General features: G+C 38.9%; 1 protein-coding gene across 13 annotated transcripts in view; it reads left to right on the plus strand.

The window, feature by feature from the left end:
* The window catches only part of DOCK3 (dedicator of cytokinesis 3), a 225,395-nt gene that overhangs the window by 114,740 nt on the left and 91,000 nt on the right, over window positions 1-19,655 (plus strand). For all 13 annotated transcript variants that reach the window (XM_055709450.1, XM_055709457.1, XM_055709451.1 and 10 more), the window contains exons 10-13: window positions 2,297-2,378; window positions 8,913-8,973; window positions 10,225-10,372; window positions 19,019-19,107. In XM_055709450.1, coding sequence (XP_055565425.1) covers window positions 2,297-2,378; window positions 8,913-8,973; window positions 10,225-10,372; window positions 19,019-19,107 — 380 coding nt within the window. The remainder of the gene's footprint in view (window positions 1-2,296; window positions 2,379-8,912; window positions 8,974-10,224; window positions 10,373-19,018; window positions 19,108-19,655) is intronic.

Consider the following 19,655-nt stretch of genomic DNA (forward strand, 5'->3'; position numbering starts at 1 on the left):
CCAGAGCTTACCTGTGGGCATCACTGTAACTGTCCTGCCTGCTCCTCTTCTGAAGTTCATTGAGTAGGGAGAGCTGAATGCCAGCAACTGCAACTGCCACTAAACTTAACACCTGTTTCAGTTTATCTTAATATTTAGAGTTCTAAAATGTAATCGCTCAGGTAGTGCTGGAGGGCCTCTTTGTGTGACCTGTTTGCAGGAGCAACAAATAACTCAGGCAAACAGCTGGGAGAAGCAACCACTTTGGCCATCCTGCTTGGGTTTCTTGCTGCTTATGTGTTTGCACAACCTTTAGCTAGTTACCAACAAAATAATGGGCACAGGACTGAGTTAATGGTAAAGGTTAAGAATGTAATTAATGTGGTTTTATTGAATATAGGTCTTATTTTGAAAATTCTGACTTCATTTTTTGTGATTTATGTATTAGGTAGAAGTAACTATGAAGACGTAGTATTGTTGTAACTTCCTGTAATGTACTGTAGTTGTAGTATTGTACTGCACTCCACTTACTGCGTCATAAAATTCTTACTAAAAGATTAGATTATACCATGTCATTAAAGCATTTGCTAAGACATTAATTTATTCATTGACATCTTGGAAAGTAGTTGTAGGTGAAGAATCATCAAATACCAGTGTCTTGTGGGTTTCTTTGGGGCGTGTTAGCAATCTCCAAGGTTATAAGCATCTGCTACAAATGAATTAAAAATTATTGCTGAATGAGGTTGTGGGATACATGGAGATTGGAGTAATAGTGAGTAACAGGAAGAGTAAAACAGCCAGAAAGCATCTAGATGGCTTAGCAAGAAAAACTTAAACAAATAAATGTGCAAAGGTGTATAACAAGATGTATGAGTCATGCTTACAGAATTAGGGACGATTCCCGCAAAAGTGGCAATTCTGAAAATCTATCAGTATTTGTAATGGACAGGTCGATTCAAATGAACTCACAAACATAATGCTGTAGTAAAAAGGCTAATATGCGATGTTTGATAAATTAGGATTAGGAGGGACTTGATTTCATATATGTGTGTATTTGTATTCATGGCATAGGTGGTACCAGTAGTGGACTGTTACAAACCTAGACTTTTAGATCTGTTCATGAAATTGTGTTGAAAAATTGCACTATGGGTAAGTTCTATAAAATGCTTCCAACACTTTTTCTTGAATATCTTAACAGTGTTAAATTCCTTACTTGTTTGGAGAGGTGCTTGATTACATAATGTAATTAATGACTGATATCACTAGCTGTAAGAAACTAACTTTTCTAAAGGGCTCTTTAACATACAGAAGAGAGTGTAACAAAAAGCAGTGGCTAAGCACCAAACCCAAACATCTCCAAGCTGATGTTAACCCGTGGGGTTTAACAGGAGGGGTGAATAGCCTTTTGAAGCAAGCTACCAACGGGAGTAGTGTGTACTCTACATATTTATATTTTTCATACCAGCAGTGAATAATATGCTGGAAGATGTTTTTTAGTCAAAGGTTACTGGAGTTGATACAGTCATACTGGATAAAATTGAAAGGATCTGTGATATAATGGAAATGTAAATAGAAGATTTAATGATGTGTTCTTGCTTTATTTCTATGAATCTGTAGGAAGAAAATACTGGTCAATACTTAGTGTGTTGTCGCACATCTAGTGAATAAATTATTCATCTGATTTATTTGTAGACATAAATTCTCTGTCTGTCTTAAGAAATAGTATCAATGTGCATGGCTTACCATCCATAGTAAGGATTATTTATTTTCAGTCTGGCTATACATGCTGGGTTTGCTGATAAAAGGACTGTTTAATTTGATTGATAAGCAGTTCTACCAATTGAATCTTAATGTGTTTGAATTGGTGTACTACTTCTATGGATAGTATATGTTGAAGGAGATTGCTTAATTGGTATTCTTGTTACTTTTAGTTTTGAGTGGATTTTAATGAACTCAGTTTTACCAAAGGCACTGTACACATCAGCAACTGCGCGTGAGCTTTGCCTGAAGTGGTTAGTTGTAATGTGTTCAAATCCTGTGCTTCATATAGTCACATTATTTTGAATGCTGTTACATCATGAATATGCATCAACACATGTTCTCACATGTAGGCTACTTGCTATTAAAAGTCTTCTATGCGATTTCATGTAACTGTATGTAGATCAGTGTATATTGTTTCATATGCTTCCAGAATTAAAAAAAAATTATAATACCTAGCACATCTTTTAAAACCCCCAAACATATCTACCTGTATTTTCATTTTGAAGTGTGTACCTGAAACTCGTATTTATTGTTTTTAACGTTGTTTGCTTTTCAGTGAGAGGTTTATGGTGAGGTTAAACAAGAACGGAGGCCCCAGGAATCCGGAGAAGATAGACCGAATGTGTGCGCTTTTCACGGTACGTGTCCATTCCCTTTCTCCTTCCGTTACAGCAGTATGATTTTAGATGTGATCACTCTGAGGGGAAAAACCCTCATTCTTCCTTTCCAATGTGTTGAGTAGAAAGAAAGCTGTTTCTAAGTTTTATGTTTATAACTAAATGTTAACATAAGCAAATGGACATACTTCTAAGTAATTTTTATGGTTAAGTAAATATTCTGAAGTACTTCCTTTTAAATGCATTTTTTCCTGCTTATAGTTTGAAATTTTGAATATTTTTATTGCATGTACTATGCCCTTAGATAAACAGGGCACAGGAAAAAGCTGTGTTGGCCTGAACATAAAGCAAGGCACTTTTTCAGAATCAAAGTTAGACAAACAACTACAACAACACACAGAGAGCAGAACAGAAAATTCTCCAAATGGATTTTTGCCATGGCCCATTCTAGAGTCTGTGTTGCCTCTCCAGGCATATGGTGCAGCCTCCCAGGCCAGCAACACAGGGGGTGTGACGGAGCAGAAAGACCGGGATGTGCTGCAGAAGCAGCAGGCAAGCTAAGCTGCAGAGTTGGTTGTAGTAAAGGAAACACTGTGACTTCCTAAGTTTCTATGGCAGGTCTGTGCAAATAGCTACCCCATCCTGATGCAGAGCAGATATGACCAACTGTACCAGCTATTTTTAACCATCTGTGCCAGAAAGGCAGGATAAGTAGTACCCATCTGGCTCCTACCAGATGATACCTCAGTTGGGTGTGAAATAGCCAACTAAGATTTACTTCCTTTTAGTTCTTCATACTCACCTCTCACCTAGGTACCATCTTGTTTCATAGTTTAGGTTATGCCAAAATCGGAGTTTCAAAACACTTGGGCTTTAATATCCATTCTGCACTGGTCTTAAGTTCTGTAAAAAATTGCCTCAGAATCATGTGTCAGACCATAATTTTATCTGCCACTTCTCTCAGAAAGAATATGGAAATCTAGAGGCACTGAAACTTAACAGCTCATCACAGAATAACTATAAGGAATTTCAGATCCCAAGTGTGATAAACACCTTCCATCGTGACTCACCTTTAGCTATTGCACATGCTGGAAGCTCTTTGACAGAAGTATTTTTACCTCCAGTGAATAAAAAAGATGGCAGACAGCTTTGGTACAAGCTTCAGTTCTGGCAAAGAAACCCTTGAAGGCCAAGCAGGGCTGGACACTGAAATAGGCATGGTGCCCACCACCATTCCCTTTTCTCCTGTAAGAAGAGAGATGAATTTCTCCTCTTAAGGAACAGAGCATATATATCCAGATTTAAGGATGCTCAGTTCTGCCTCTATCTGGATATAAAAGATACAGTTCAATCCAAAAATAGCATAGACATTGATGCTGACATCAGTAGCAGTTTTGGGTTTGGTACTGTCAGTGAAGTGCTACCAGCTGATAAAACATCAGTAGAGGTAACGGTGTCTTAGTATTGCTGTTGGCACTGATGACTCCGCTGTTGATAACTCAAGAGCAAGTGTATTTCTCTTTTAAGAGAAAGGTGTCTGGGGGCACTTGTCAGCGCTGGTGTCTGGATCACGCAAAAAGGTTGAGTGTAGAATTAATAATTGCTCTATGGATTATTCCCAAAAGGCAGCACAGACTGGTTTGTATCAAGTTTGGCACCTTCTGGCCTCTCAGGTTCATAATTCTTAAAAAGATTTTCACCAGCAAACTTCCCCGCCCCCACCAATGCCACACTACTTAGGGTCCTGTAACAACTGTCCTGTTTTACACCCTGTTGTGCAGCATGAAACAATTTAGCTCCAGTGACCTGCAAAACACTTTCAAAAAAACAAAAAGAGTAGTGATATGCTATGGCCAGGGGCATAACATAGTTCCAGAAGAGACTTGCTGCATATTATGAACGAGGCCAGCCTAGTCTAGAAGAGGCCAGCCCCAAGTGCTGCAGACGTGTGCTGCTCTGTCGCACCTATCCTGACCAGAGATCACTCCCAAGCCCCCTTTCCATTTAACTATACAAAAATACCAAAGCTGCTGCACTATCGGCTCTCTGAGGTGCTTAGACTTACCGTCTCTCCCTCTTTCTGGCAGAATGTATGCTCTACATAACAGGAATTATGGTAACAGGAAAATAATCTGTGCAAAAAATTGTACACTTCTGATAGAATATTTTTCACCAATGAATTCAAAGAACTTTCCAAAGTATGTAGCAAAGGAGCAACAAATAATAGGGTTTTGAATAACCATTTTATCTGCAATGGTTCTATCATCATAATTTCTTGATTATGAAATGCTTCAAAAATAAAATAGTTCTCTGATTTTCAGGTTTCTTCCCAAGTTTGTATTAGTCTTGACTTTAAATCTATTTATTTGTGTCCTTGCCCTCCCCCACCACCCTGCAGTATCTTTCTAAAACTCTAATCTTTCCCAGAGGCAAGAAGCCCTGTATCTTAATTCAAAGTATCCCTGTCTTTTCACTCTGTAGCTTTTAGGGGTTTAGCTGTCTCCATGTGTTAGATACCAAAATTACCTAGGTTTTCATTTTAGATCCACTGTCATATCACGCCAAAGGTAGGAACCTGCATCCTCTGAAGATCAGAGCTCACTCAAGCAAACCTCAGTCTATGCACACTTCAGAAACATTCCTGTGTCTAAATTAAAATGTAATTACACAGTATAAGCTTGCTGGTTTTTGCTTAATACCTTACTCTCTGTGGCCTATGAGGTCAGCAACTGAATTCAGTAAAGCTGTTTAAACAGCTAATTACTGGCAGTCAGGTATCCTTGATTCCATTGTTCTGGGGGTGTTGGTATTTAGTTTCTGTAACATACAGTTAGACCTTTATAGAAACCAGCATTGTAAAGAAAAACAATTATTATGGAGTAAGTCTTTTCCATGCTCAGTATGGGGGAAAAAAATTAAGGGTGATTTTCTAAAAAGCCATGCAATTAGAATTATTATGAAATTATTTTGTTTATCAACCAGTATCATTTAAGAAGCTCGGAAGGATGTGGGAAATAAACCCCCTGAGGACGCAGCCCCAAGAACACCTTTCTGGAAATTGATTTCCTTACATTGCATGCAAGCAAATAATAAATAAGAGTTTGTCCTCTTCTGGGTCCCGAGTCATGTGCATGGATTCTTTGCAAAGAAGCTATCTGAAAACTTCCTCACAGAGGCTGGGGGTTTGGTTGTTTAGTCCATGTCGTAGTAAGAATTTCTTGTCTTGTAAAAAGCCTCTGCTGTACAAAATGAAATATGAGGCCATCTGGGCCCACATTTTTTGTCTTTTGACTGTGACACAGTATAGTTTTTGTGAAATTGAAAAGCAACTAAAGTGTGAACCCATCAATATGTTCATGCCCTACCGTTTTCTGATATTCTGACAGCTGCCCTTTGAAAAAGTCATTCTCTAAATTGCTGTTAATTAGAACCAGTAATCCGGTAGTATAATAAAATTCCCCCTGTGAAATCATAGAAATTTTCAAAATTTTATTCCTTTCTGGAGTATTAAGCACTACCTCCAAGTTTTTTTGCTTTTTGAACTTTTTGTCAGGCACTACTGAGATTAAAACTATGTCAAATCCCTTCTTATCATGGAACTTCGATTCCTCCAAGACACGCAAGATAAAGCCTACCATATGCCACACTGGTATGTTAGGTGATGAAGAAAGCCTAGAAATTATGTTCCCTTATTCATGCAGCAGCAAAATAAGACTTGAAGAGAAAATGCTAAGGAAGATTTATATAGCTTAATTCTTTGGCTTCAGAGAGACATGATCTGCTTGCTGGTAAGCATACCAAACAGCATATTTGCAACTTTCTGCATATGCTGCCCAGGGAAATACAGTGTTCCTTTTAAATGGAGTAAGACGATACAGCCGTGGATTTATTACTTGCCTGCTGTAATTTAGCAATATAACGCTATCTGAAAGGGACTGAATCTTCTCCTTTAGAATAAATCCTCTTTATGCCTAGTTCTCAGTCACTATGCCCAGATTTTATTGTGCTATGTGTCATTATAACCTGAAGTTCAGCATTTATGTGCATTGCCATCATAGTTTTTGAGATTTGGTTTCTCAAGTCACACGGGAAAGAGATTTGCTGTGTGACTTAAGGTTCATGTTTTAGCTTCCAGCAAAATACAACTTTTAATACACTAAGTTGGTTCAGACTAGGAATGACAACTTGAATAGCCACAGTTTAAAATTTCCTTCACTCTTTATATAAAAATTGCATTATTCTCTTTTACAGTGGTTTTAATATCACTTAGTTGTGTGGTTTTTGAAAAAGAAAAATAAAAGATCTTGTCTGAATCTGAGATTTTTCCAGTTGATTTTTGCATTGTGTTTTCAAAAGAAGTTTAGTGGTAGACAGCCAATACACCAGCGTTGTTCTCCCCACACAACTCTGTGTTTTAGAAGTGACTGTTAATGCTGGGATGGACATCTTTATTCAAGTAAAAAGGAAAAAAAAGTGAAAAAACATGCACACATAGCCATCATCTCAAGTTGTTTATAAAGTCATATATAAAGCCCTAGAGCTGTTTTTCAAAAGCCTTCTGTTGAAAACATTTTATACAAACAAACGAAAAAAAAATCATTTTAGAAAGATGTGAAGTGATGGCAGTTGTATCAGTGTAAGGGGAGGAGTGAAGTGAACAACAGTAACTGAGCTAAAACCTTCGTTTTGGGTGTTTCTCTTTCGCATGCGTACACACTTCTCCTCTCTCCCACCTTCTTAGGAAGAATACATTAATCGTGTTGTGTTTCCAGTTGCTCTTGTCCTGAGAAATGACTGGAGCGATGCCCTTTTTTGGGGGGGAGAATTTGGGGGCTGTGTGGCAGAAGTCAGTACATAACAATAACATGATAACACAGTAGAGCCGAGAAAGAGGCAGCAGCTGTTGCGATAGAGCACAAACAGCCCTTTTTGCATCAGAGTCTGAAACGTGACTGAATATTCTCACAGTACATATTAACTTTTTAAAGTGTTCTTGTTTTGGAGATTAGTAACATAAGGAAAACTTGAAGAATGCTAATATTTTTAGGAAGAAAGAGTTCTTAGATCTTTCCTCTAATTAAAAAAAAAACCAACAACAACCAAAACAAAAAGAGGGGGGAATGTCTTAGAAGCTGATCTTTGTTTATAATGTTATCAGAAAAAAATACAACATGCCAAGGAAATTGCAGTTAAGACAGCTTCTAACATGTGAATGCAAAATGCCACGGTAATGAACTATTGAAAAGTATTCTATGTGTATTTTCTTAATTTTTCTTGATTATTAAATATTTGTCAGGGTCAATAATACTTTACAGGGTCAATAATTCAAGACAAAAAAGGCTTCATTAGCTTCAGCTTTCCTTTTACTCTTCTGTAGGTTCTCCTTTTCCCATTTTTTGGTGGTTCTTCAAGCTTGTTTTTAAAAGTTTTGATCTGCTGTTCTGTGACATGGAATTTCAGATTCTTTGTCCGTGTTTCTAGTTGCTTGCCATAAAAATAACTTTTGGGAGATATTACAGTCCTGTGTTTTGCTAAGCAACTACCGTATTTTAAAACTGAGTTTATTTCTTAGGTTTTCCAATACTGTACCACTGTTTCAAATGTCCTAAATGTAAGAGTGACCATCTGTGTCGCTAAACCATTAGAATGTGGCCCTTTGCATCTACCATGCTCCCCTGCTAATGCCCTGCCATGTTTCAGCGGTGAGGATGGGGCAGGGAGCATCTCCAGTCAGTGGTCTGCACGCAGCCTGCGCTGCTTTTGGACTTCAGCTATGAACGAGCTGCCCTGGGCTCCCACCAGCCCTTACAGGTAGAGCCCATACATGCTGTGCATGGTCGACGCGCTGCCTTGCTGCTCTCATAATGTAATGAACATATATGAAACAGGGTTGATGCTGCACATTTAAAAGCATTAAAATATACAGCCTTCTACATTTTTTTTGTCTTCAGACTTTTGCTTGTTGTGCAGAATTGCACCTATCCACTCGTAAAATGGAGACTAGGTCCAAACGCACTTGAAGTTTTATCTAAATTCTGACAGTCACACTGCAATTTTTTTTCTAGAGCCATCTTGTGAAACTAAGACTACGCAGTGAGAAATCAAAAGCCAAAAAATAAAAGCAGAACCAAAGGAACAGGGTTAGAGGCAGGTGTTGGGACCTGCAGTCAGGGAGTGGGGTGAGGGAAGCCAGAATGGTTTGCACGTGAGGTAACTTAGGGGTTTAAATTTACTACGTGTTTGAATTAAGGATTAAATGAACATATAAAATGTTTGCCAGATTTTTGATACAGCATCATTAGTCAGTGGAGTCAGAATCCTTAATTACTTTTCCTTTTGAAGGACACTTGAACCAAATAGAATCCTTCTATACTTTATTTTTCTTGTCTGTAAATTAGAAATAATACTACTTTCTCCTATTTAAAGATGGAGGAGCTAAATGAATGGAGACCAATACTGTGTAGTCCTTATTATTGTTCGTGGGAGTTTGAAGGCACTTAATTTGGAAATGCAATGTCTTCTTTCTTAATATATATATTATTTCAAATCTTTTAGGATCTCAGCAGCAAGGACATGAAGAGAGATTTGTACATAGTTGCCCATGTAATTCGAATAGGTATAGTATGATTTAATGCTTAATATATATATAATTATCAATGTTTTTACAGTATTTTTAAATGTATGTTTTAATTAACTGACATTACAATTTAACCAGTTAGAAAACTCAGTCATAGACCATGCCTGTCTGCGGGGATTAATATTCAGACCATATGTAGCTCAGTGTTACAAAGTTGCTGATGACTGTTTAACAGCAAGTTTTTTTTTTCTCAGTCTGAAACAAAATACTTGATTAAAAACCACAGTTGGAGGAGGAGGAGGGAGGAAATAAAAAAGCTTTTGGTTTAATGTTCCAAAATTTCAAATGAGGTGTCTTTACTGAGGATATATAGCTGGTTTACAGGGCAGGGCATCAGTATACCTGGCTGTTCACATCTAGGAAATCAGAGGCTGTTAGACAAATATACAGAGAGAGAGAGAGAGATCTGTTTTCTGCTGTAGGAGTCTGTGGTGCTCCCAAGCACCCACACTCAAGTTTAGGGAGATCCTGTACAACAGAGGAGCAGGGGAGCTGTCACGCCTCTCGGGTGTTCCTTCTGGCTGCTGATGCCAAAAGGAGCGCTAGCAGCAGTACCTGTCACGCTTGCAGCGCAGCATTCAGCAGCATACAATTGCTGCTTTCCAGGTTCTCCTGGCTGCTTGCACAGAGCTATCCAAAGGATGCAGAGTGCTCAGACCTGACCCTACCCAAGGAAAAAAGCAAAACCAAAAGTTTTACTCTCTACTTCCCTCCAGCAGGCGATGTCCAGCCACCTCCCTGGACGTGGGGCTTCCGTACATGTAGTCATTGCTCCGAAAGACAGATATATTAATAACAAATGCCCCATCTCCTTTCTCTTAGCTTTTATTGCTGAGCAAGTGTCGTATGGTGTGGAATATCCCTTTGGTCAGTTTGGGTCGGCCATCCTGGCTGTGTCCCCTCCCAAAATCTTGCCCGCCCTCAGCCTGCTGGTAAGAGGGGAATGTTGGAGAGACAGCCTTGACGCTGTGCAAGCACTGCTTGACAGTAGCCCAGACACCACTGTGTTATCATCCCCTTTTCTAGCTACCAATGCAAAGTACGGCGCCGTGAGGGCTGCTGGGGCGAAAATAAACTCCATCTCAGCCAGACTCAATACAGAAGTATAGGAAAGACTGCAAGGTGTAGTTGAAACTTGCTGTAGGTATGCACACTCAGAGGGATAATAGGATAGAATAGACAGAATGGCTACATGTGAATCTCTAACCTCTTAAATTTCTGTTAATTTAGGTCGCATGTTGCTAAATGATTCAAAAAAAGGGCCCCCTCATTTACACTATCGTCGCCCCTATGGCTGTGCAGTATTGAGCATCATGGATGTACTTCAGTCAATCTCTGAAATAAAAGAAGAGAAGGATTTTGTTCTCAAAGTTTACACGTGAGTAACTCCTAGATGGAAAATAATTAGGAAAACCACTTTGTATATGTTGGGTGATGAGATACTAAAGAGAGATTAAATATCAACATGCCATAAACTGCATTTGCTGCTTTATCCTCCTCACAAGGTAAGCTAGTGTTGCTGGCACTGTTTTTTTTCTCCTTTGTTATTCCAGAAGCTTATAGAAACTAATTAATTTTAGCACAGATGTTTCAGGTATGTGAAATGCTTCAGAAATTATTGAATACTGCCTAAATCTATGTGACATACAAAGCTGCACTTCTGTTAATGTGATTTACTTAAAATCTGCTAAGCTCAAAACCAAAGAAATATGCTGTATTTCACCTGAGGAAGGGAATAGTTACTAATGCCCCATCCCCCCGCCCCATTCCTTATCAGTCATGGTGACCGGCAAAAGAAGTAGAAAACAACTGAAGTCAACAGTATGTGACCAAAAAACTCTAAACAAGTCGACATTTTTTGAGCAAGAACCTACATCTTCGGTTATTTGTGATTTTAGACTTTGAACTAACAAATTCTGATTATGAAATGTGGTCTCACAGTTGTAATAAAGAGGCCACAGACAAACTGTCTGGAGCCTGCAGGGAATATTCAAATCTCTTGTCAGTGAAGATAAATACTGGCAAGATCTGCTTTGCAGATGGGCTGAGATACAGCTGACATTGCTTTGTGATCTGTGGTCACTATTCTGAGTAATAAGATAACTGGGGGGGGAAGCTACAGAACTTTGTTATTCTTTCAGAAGTGCAGCAACAGAAAATCTGACATTCAAGGGAAACTAGAAATGAAAAAATGGCTTTCACTGTTCACTGCAAGTTTTTTGGATATCTCTTCCTACATTAGAAATCTGTAAGTTCAAAGAAAAGTCTGTCACAGTTGGTTCTTCCATTCTTCTTTTGCCAATGGTTACAAAAACTGTAGCAAAAATGTCAATTTATAAGGAAGGACATGGTCTTCTTTCTTCTCTTTGTCAATAAAATCTGGATGATCTTGGCATTTTGTCACCATGCAGTTTAGCTTATTTCAGACCAGTGGGTTTTGGTTATAGAATTTATGTTAATATTGACCTTGTAGGTGTGATATTAATAATTGCAACTGCAACATTTTGAATGCTTACAGTAATGGAACATTCTCAAATCACATTTCTGGTTTGATTCCCATTTAATGCATCTTTAGCTTCTTACTCACTGAAAGATGGGAGAGAAAAAGCTTGTAAAATACTGGACTTCTCTGTTTGTCAGTGACAAATAAAGTCATGCAACCAGTTAGAGCAATCTAAAGTCCTAGGACTATGATCAAAAAAAATCACAGGATGGGGAGCTCCCCTTTTCCTCCTCTTAACCTGAAGTGTTTCGGTAATATGGATTCCTCCCACATCACCCAAATACCAGCTGGATCTGCCTCAGTGTTTATATCAGCTGTTGTTCTGCAGATCTGCTTCCCCACACCCTTTGTTTCCAGCATCCATGCGCAGCCATTCCTGCCTTCCCAGAGTGGAGGTAGGGCCTGGAACAGAATTCAGCTCTCTAAGCAGATGCTTGTAATTTTTTATCACTACTATCATTCACTTGGGTGGTTGTAAAACTTGTACAGCATATTTTCACGTTAACTGCTCCTTGGAGTGTTCTCTGTAAACCTCCAACAAAAATCTTCAGAAGGGAAAAGGGATCTATCCAAACAGCACCAGCTTATCCCTTTTGCAGCTTCAATAGCTCTTGGTCTGCCGTGACTGAAAGTTTTCACAGATTTATCTGCTTGCAGCTTCGCTTTGCACATTCTTGTAGCTAACCTACCATTTCTTGCTTTGTAGACTAAAATTGAAATGACAGATTTTTGTCCTTTGTAAGTTTAAAACTGTATACGAACACTTAAACAACGCTGAACTGACTCTCTTACCTGCTGCTTTCGTTTTGATTATTGTTAAAATGCCTCAGGCCAACCCCAAAACATCATAAAAATGAAATAAGGAGAGAGGTATATTTCTATTTTTAAAGTAAAAAGCATTCCTTTTTGTACACTGTCTGGCTAATTCTAAATCTTACAACTGCCACAAATGAGGCAGCATACAGCCAGAAAAGCCTTTTCACAGGGAGAAGCTGGAAAAAATTTGAGACTGAAAACCTAACAAAGGCTGAAGCAAATACATGGTGTTTCAATGGAGACTTTTGCTGGATCCACAAGAGGAGAGTGCTTATCAGGGGTGGGGGGGAAATCAATTTACCTCACCAGTCTTTCTCAGCTTGCCTTATTGTTGTTAAAGATTTATGTCTGAAAAATACTTCTTTCTCACAATCCAGATTTTTCTGTTAATCCCACAGTTACGTTATAATCTTACTAAGAGGATATAGTACCACAGCTCTAGTTATAAGCTCATTATGTCAAAGCATGAAGGTTTACTTTTTAAATTCTTTTTAATAACATCCATGTAAAATATTTAAAAAGTGAGATGGAAACTAAATTCTTGATTCTTTTTTTCCTGAAATCACTTGATTTCATATTTTTATATGAATTTTTATCTTTAATGGAATTTCTTATTCATTGAACATGACTCTATGCCAATCATCCCATTCCCCTAAAACTTCATATATTTCTCTTTCATATTATCTTTTTCAGTTTTATTTTTTGTCTTATTTTCTCACAGTTATTTGGGGTTTTTTCCTCTTTCTCCAGCACTAGCTCTTAAAATTCCTACCTCTCAATGTGGTATACTGCCTGAATGCCTTTCCCTTTTGATACTCAGTTGTTGCTATTTGCCCAGCTGGACAAGAGCGTACATCGCGTTTCTGTCCCCATCTGTCTGACATCAGGGTCTGATGCAGTATGGCAAACATTCCATGTGGTAAATTTACTGTAGAACCAGCCAACCTGAAAAGGTGATGGATGGCTCAGGAGAAAATTCTTATTTAAATGAGAAGTATATTTTGTAGTGTGTTTGGTATTTAGACAAGTGAAATGTTAATAAAATGCACAGCAAGCAAGTATTTTCAGGCCAGCGTTTCAGACCTGGGAGAATATTCTTCTTCTTTGAGTTCAGGAAATGTGAAGTGCAGCTTATATTGGTAGTTGGTACAAAACTAGCTTAAAGCTATCTTTACAGTCCGTTGATTTTGGGATAACTTTGTTCCAGGTTAATTTGCAGGCATAAGTCATTGGAGGCTGAAGTCTATTTTAACTTGACTCCAGAGGCTGGTACAGCAAGTAAAAACATTATCAGAGGTTAGAAGTTTTCTATAGTCTTATCTGTGAGGATGGTATAGAATTTTTCCTATAGGTTATCTCTCTCCTTCAAGGAGAATATTATCTGTGGTAGGATAAATGACTTTTAATATCTTGGCAATGCAAAGATGGTTATTTTTTCGTGACAAGTAAGCTGAATATTGGTTAAAGTTCTGAGTTAGTGCAGAACACCACAATTATCGAAAAGGGGTTTTTACTTTCTTTGATGTTTCTGTTGTGTTTTGGTTTTGAGAGATTGTTTTGGGGAGTGCCAGTATAGTCAGTTTGCCACACTGTTAAGTTCTGGAAGGTCACTGCAGTGCTGACCTGCCTTGAGTTACTCTGTGGATATCTGATCTCTCCTCCCAAAAAGGATATAGTAGTCACAGAAGGTATGGAGTAGAGCAACTAAAATGTTTAACAGCATAGTCTTTTCCTTATGAGAGAGATTGAGAATGTGGGGAGCTTCACCTTCAAAAAGAAGAAAAGTGGTGGTAGGAAGGGATATGACCAAGACTTGACTTACAAAATTATGGTGAAGGGTAAACTGTTGTTCACAGAACACAATAGTACAAGAATTAGGGATGCTTAATGAAATTGGTAGGAGATGATATCAAAAAAAGATGGAAGAAAGTACTTCCTTAGAAAGCAGGTAATGATCTTCTGGGTTGGGCTGCCACAGAACGTTGTGAAGACAGGCAGTATTAGCAGGCCCGAAGGGGATTAGACAGGTTTATGAACAACAGGTCCATAAGCAGAGGAATAGGAAAAGACACAATCGCACACCTCAACAGCTGCAATCCAGCAACCTCAGGGAGCAGGGGGCCTGGGCCTGGCTGCTCACGTAGCCTGCCCAGATAGTATCTCTTGTTGCCAGTGTGGCAAGCTCTTTTTTTCTTTTGGTTTTTTTTTTTAATGTTCTTACGTTCTTAACAATCAGCTGAGATGTCTGGTACCTAAACCCACTGCAGTGAAAGGAGGAATGTTGATATAGGTGGAGCTGAGATTTCAGGTGGGATAATCCCAATCTAACTGCACCAGATAACCTGGGAATACAGTCTGATCAGCATTTTAATTACATGAATACTTTTGGATAGCATACTGGGCTGGGAGGAAGTAACTCTTCATCTTTTTTCTCCATTTTTCCTTTTTTACTGTCTGTGCTTTGTGTTTAATTTATTCCAAGTTGTCTATGTTCTTTTTCCTTTTATAATAATCAACATTTGCGGGGGGGGTCAGTAAGTGTGCCGTGACAGGCTTTGTGGGTTATCTCGTTACTCTTGGCAGTATATGGTTTCATAATACTGAAGCCATGGAAAATTACCAGCTACTACTTGTTCTAGATAGCCATAATTCCTTTTGCCATACTATTCTTCAGCTACATAATGCAGAAGACAAAAAAATCGCTGCTGTTTTCACAGTAGCTGGTTTGTAGCTTACGCTGATCTTGCTGACATCGTGTACCTCTTGGGGGGAAACAAGAAAACCGAAAAAAGTTAATATGCTTGGGAGAAGTTTTGCAAGTTACTTAGGTGTCAAGACTCCTGTCTTGCTAGGAGCTGAAGGCTTGTAGTCTGCATTGCTGTTTTTTACTTCATTATGTGATAACAAGCTATAGCAGTGATGGCACTTTTTCCCCAGTATGATTCCATTTGAGTTCAGTGAGTTTAGCAGGTCTGTTATACAGGTTTACATATGCTAGTGCAAATAAAATTGTGTGATTTTGGTGTTAAGGTAAATAAGAAACCTGATTCAGGTTGATAGGGACCTCTCTAGTCCACCCTCCTCTGAGCAAGGCCAGCTGTGAGATCAGACCAGGTTGCTGAGGGCTTTCTCCTGTCGCGTCTCAGTAACCTCCATGGATGGAGACTGCATAGCCTCTCTGGGCAACCTGTTCCAACGGTGCTTGACTGTCCTCATGGAAAAGCTTTTTCTAATGTCCTGTCTGAACCTTTCTTGTTTGTGTTTATGCCCATTGCTTTACACCATCTCACTATGCACCACTGAAGAATCTGGCTGGCTCTTTTGTCTTAATAACTGCTTGTAGGTCTTTGAAGGCTGCTGTTTATGTTCTCCTTCTTGCCTTGTCCTCTCCAGGCTGAAAAAGCCCAGGTCCCTCAGCCTCTCCTCCAACAGTGTGTGCTCCAGCCACCTGCCCATCCACAGGATTCTCCCCAATTGTCTGTTTTGTACTGGAGAACCCAGAACTGTGCACAGTGTGCTAGATCCAGACTAACCAAGTAATGTCTTTTCCCAACTGAAAGTAGAAACATGTAAACAAATACTAGTTAAATATTGGTATGTTGTGTAAACAGTCATTTACAAAATATACTTGTGAATATATCTTGTAATTGGAGAAATTTTTTTCTAAGGGATCAAGACTGTGTCTTTGCTTTTTGAAAAGTTTTGGGTAGTTCACTAAACATATAGCATGGGTTACTTTCTATGGGAGTAGGATTTTGGGTTGAATAAAAGTTGCAGGATGAAAAAAGACTCGAATGATACAATAATGTAGCTCAGTAAGTATATATATATATACACACATAGGGATTTTTTATTTTCCAAAATGGTAAGTCAGAGAAATGCTTCAGCAGCTCCAAACCTATATTATGCCTACACTTTGGTCCCTGCCATTGTTTTAATACCTGAGGTTTCTTGTCTTTGAATATGTAAGTTAATACCCTAACTCTATGAAAGAGTTTAGGTATTAGTCACTGCCTGGAAACAGGGAAAGCTAATGAAACTGAAGATCTGCCTGTATCTCCTAGGGGCCTGATTGTACAGAGAGACCCAGGAGACCTCTAAGGGTGCTGATGACACTGAATCCAGTGCTAAACACAACAGCTGTAGTCACTTGCATTAAAAACACAGCTCACAAGAGAGATTATATGGATCGTCTTTCATGTAATAGCTTAATAGAGGGGCACTTCAATTCTTTGCCTCCCCACCCCACCCCAGTCTAATGTACGTTTCTCATACAATGGACCAGTAGCCTACTGACTCAGAACATGGGGCTTGTTTCCTTCATTGCTTTCTCAGTGGCACTGCAATTCTTGCTTTTTTGGCTTTGGATCCTAAACAGAAGTATGGCATTTCTGACTCAGGTACCCAAGATCCAGAAAGAAGCAAGCATCCAGGTGTGCTCTTGTTCTCTTTCCTGCTTTGCTGGCTCTCTGCTCATGATTTTTTTTTTTTTTTTTTTTTTGTGGGCTATCATTAAGAGTAATCTGTATTTCTCCATGGCTGGGAAGGAGACTGAAACATCTGCTTCTGGTGCTCTCAGCCATCTCTGTCACAATGTAATCTCCAAATGCTGCAGTGTCCCTAATTTCTCTCTCCAGAATCTTGCCATCAGAGTAATGAGAATATCTATAGAGCTATAGATAGAGATAGTGATTTACAGAGGATTTTTTTTAAATGTTTCCCCACTTCAAAGTATTTATACATAAGGCATGGAGCAGAACAGTAATTGATACTGATTTTGACTTTCCACTGCATGGTTTCATAGCCTGATTTTATTGCAAGGGAACATCATCATGCTGCAGTAGAGAGCATAGTCCATTCTTCGTTCTTTTCTTACCTTCTTGTTGTCTTTATAATTCTCATTAACTTGTATTTTGAAGATTATATATTCCAATCTGAGGAAACAGTCCTGAGAAAGGTTGAGAATGCAGGAGGGAATTGGCAGTTAGCCATTAAAAAAAAAAAATGAACAGAAGGAAATTCTCATGTAAGTGCATGCAATGTCACGTGATTAGTCTAAAATCTCCAAAATTCTTAAGGGCATTGGAATGGTGATGGGAGACGTTAGGAGCTGCTGAATCCAGCAGCCTGACAGAGGTGAAGCTGCCCCAGCTCCATGCCCGCAGGTCCAGCCAGGCACCTATATCCCACGCGTGCACATACACACAACACACACGTGTACAGCCAGCCACACAAGTCAACACAGGCGAAAGTACACGCTGATACAAACACATAAAGCACCTCAAAAGGCCTCATCCTGTTTTCCTCTCTGGTTTGTCAGGGTAAAAACTTCTTAGTGGAAAACATACATACATACATACATAAAAATACACACTACAGATCCCTCCCGTCCCTAGTTTTAGGCACTCAGTTCAGGCATAGGGCATGGTCAGACAAGCATACTGACAGCAACCTATTTACATCCGAATGGGCCATTTTATACCATTATCCCTCTGTTTCCCTACAATCCACATTAAGTCTGTAACAATCCCAAAATGCTCTTCCCCAGCATCCCATAATGAGCCCTGTATCGCCAAAGGCAGTAACCCACTGCAGTCATCAAAAGGATCCAGAGAGCCTTTCTGGTGAGTCATCCTACTGGATTTCGCACCTGCACAGTGTGCTGGCCATCCTCCTGCGCCTGACGTTGTTCCCCCACCTGCCATTGTTCCTCAGCTCCTTTGTGTTCGCAGAAAGATAGAGTTGGTAGGAAATGTCTAGAACAGTTTTGTTTGTAGGTACTGCCATTAAGTGGTCTTGGCCAGATGTACATCCAGTGGGTTTGAATCCGAGTGTTTCATCAAGGGCGATGCAGTCAGCTCTCCTGCCGGAATAGCGTCTGAAAAACGTTACAATCCCAGCACCAAACTGCTGTGTGCTGTTGGAACTAACAGTGGCATTTTTCCTGGTGAAAAATTAATGAGTGAAAGTATGAGAAATCTGTTGACAAATAATTACATTGTCATTTCTATCTTAGAAATCTATTGAGGATTTACAGGTGGTAATGTAACTGAAATGAAGTATAACAGTATTTACAAATGCTTATTAAAATAACATGTAGATGAATAAACAGTCGTGAAATATTCCTTCAGAAGATGGTACACATACGGAAGCATACTTTGTGGTGTTATATATTTTTGTCCTACAGTTTGCGGGGGGAGTTGCATCATCTTTCAAGGCATTCTCTAAAATACGTAGGTAAGCAAAAGTCTTGTTGCAGATGCCTGAGATACTAAAAAGAAATCCGGGTTTTATTTAGTCTTTCAAATTTCACTTTGTATTTCTTGATTTTCACTTTTTTAAAAATTAAAACCAAAAATGTAATATATGGCAACAGTTAATTTCAGCTTAAAATTGTTTTTCTACATTCACAGGTTTCAAATATGGTGTCGAGAGCTTTCTTTGTTTGGTCATAATATGAAGAGTGAAACAATGGCTTTGATGACTGAAAAGTCACCGCAGGCTCCATAGTGTCCATAAAAAGGCTTATGCATGTTAGGCGTGGGTTTGTTTCCTTCCACTTTTAAAAACAAGAGTATGTGGGATTTCTCTCATGCATCAAACCCCCCCAGCCTTTCATGGTAGCTCTACAGCAAAGCTGATTCTCCTGTCCTAAGACGGTTCAGCAGAAAGCTTTTAACTTGAATTAGTGTTCTTTTATTTTAGGTGTAACAACGAAAATGAATGGTGCCAGATCCATGAAAATATTATTCGCAAGTCCAGCACCAAATACACAGCACCCAGCTCAAACTATGGTAAATATTTATTTGTGCATTTTTGTCGTAATAACAGCTGAAGATTTCCTTTAGGAAACTGCTAATTATTTATAGCAGGCAAATTCAGTGAGATGTGAGATTATGCATAGCTGAATTTTCCTACTTGTGATTTAAAAGTTTAGCTAAAATTCATTCACGTTCAGTTTACAGGTGAAAATCTGTATTGCATATGCCAATTTAACCAGGAAATTAAAAAAAAAAATAAAAACACCTGATTTTTTTTTTGTTCCGAGATATGGCAGACAATAATATTAATTCAGCATGCTAAATAACCTTCATCATTATATCTGTATTGTTATTTTATCTCAAGAGAGGTCAGCAGCAGAGAGAGCAAGTGGTCTGCTATAGTATTAGCTTACTCTGTGAATCTTCACTTAGTATCTGTGCTTGTGAAAACTGCTCGCCCGTGGGAGGATACAACATGAGCAGCAATTGGCATTGGCAGAACTCCTTTAAAAGGGTTTTTCTCATGATACTGGCTTAAGTTACTGTGACCAGACTTGGCTGCACAGGAAATGAAGAATTTA

The sequence above is a fragment of the Falco cherrug genome, chromosome 4 (genome assembly GCF_023634085.1).
Source record: "Falco cherrug isolate bFalChe1 chromosome 4, bFalChe1.pri, whole genome shotgun sequence".
NCBI lineage: Eukaryota > Metazoa > Chordata > Aves > Falconiformes > Falconidae > Falco > Falco cherrug.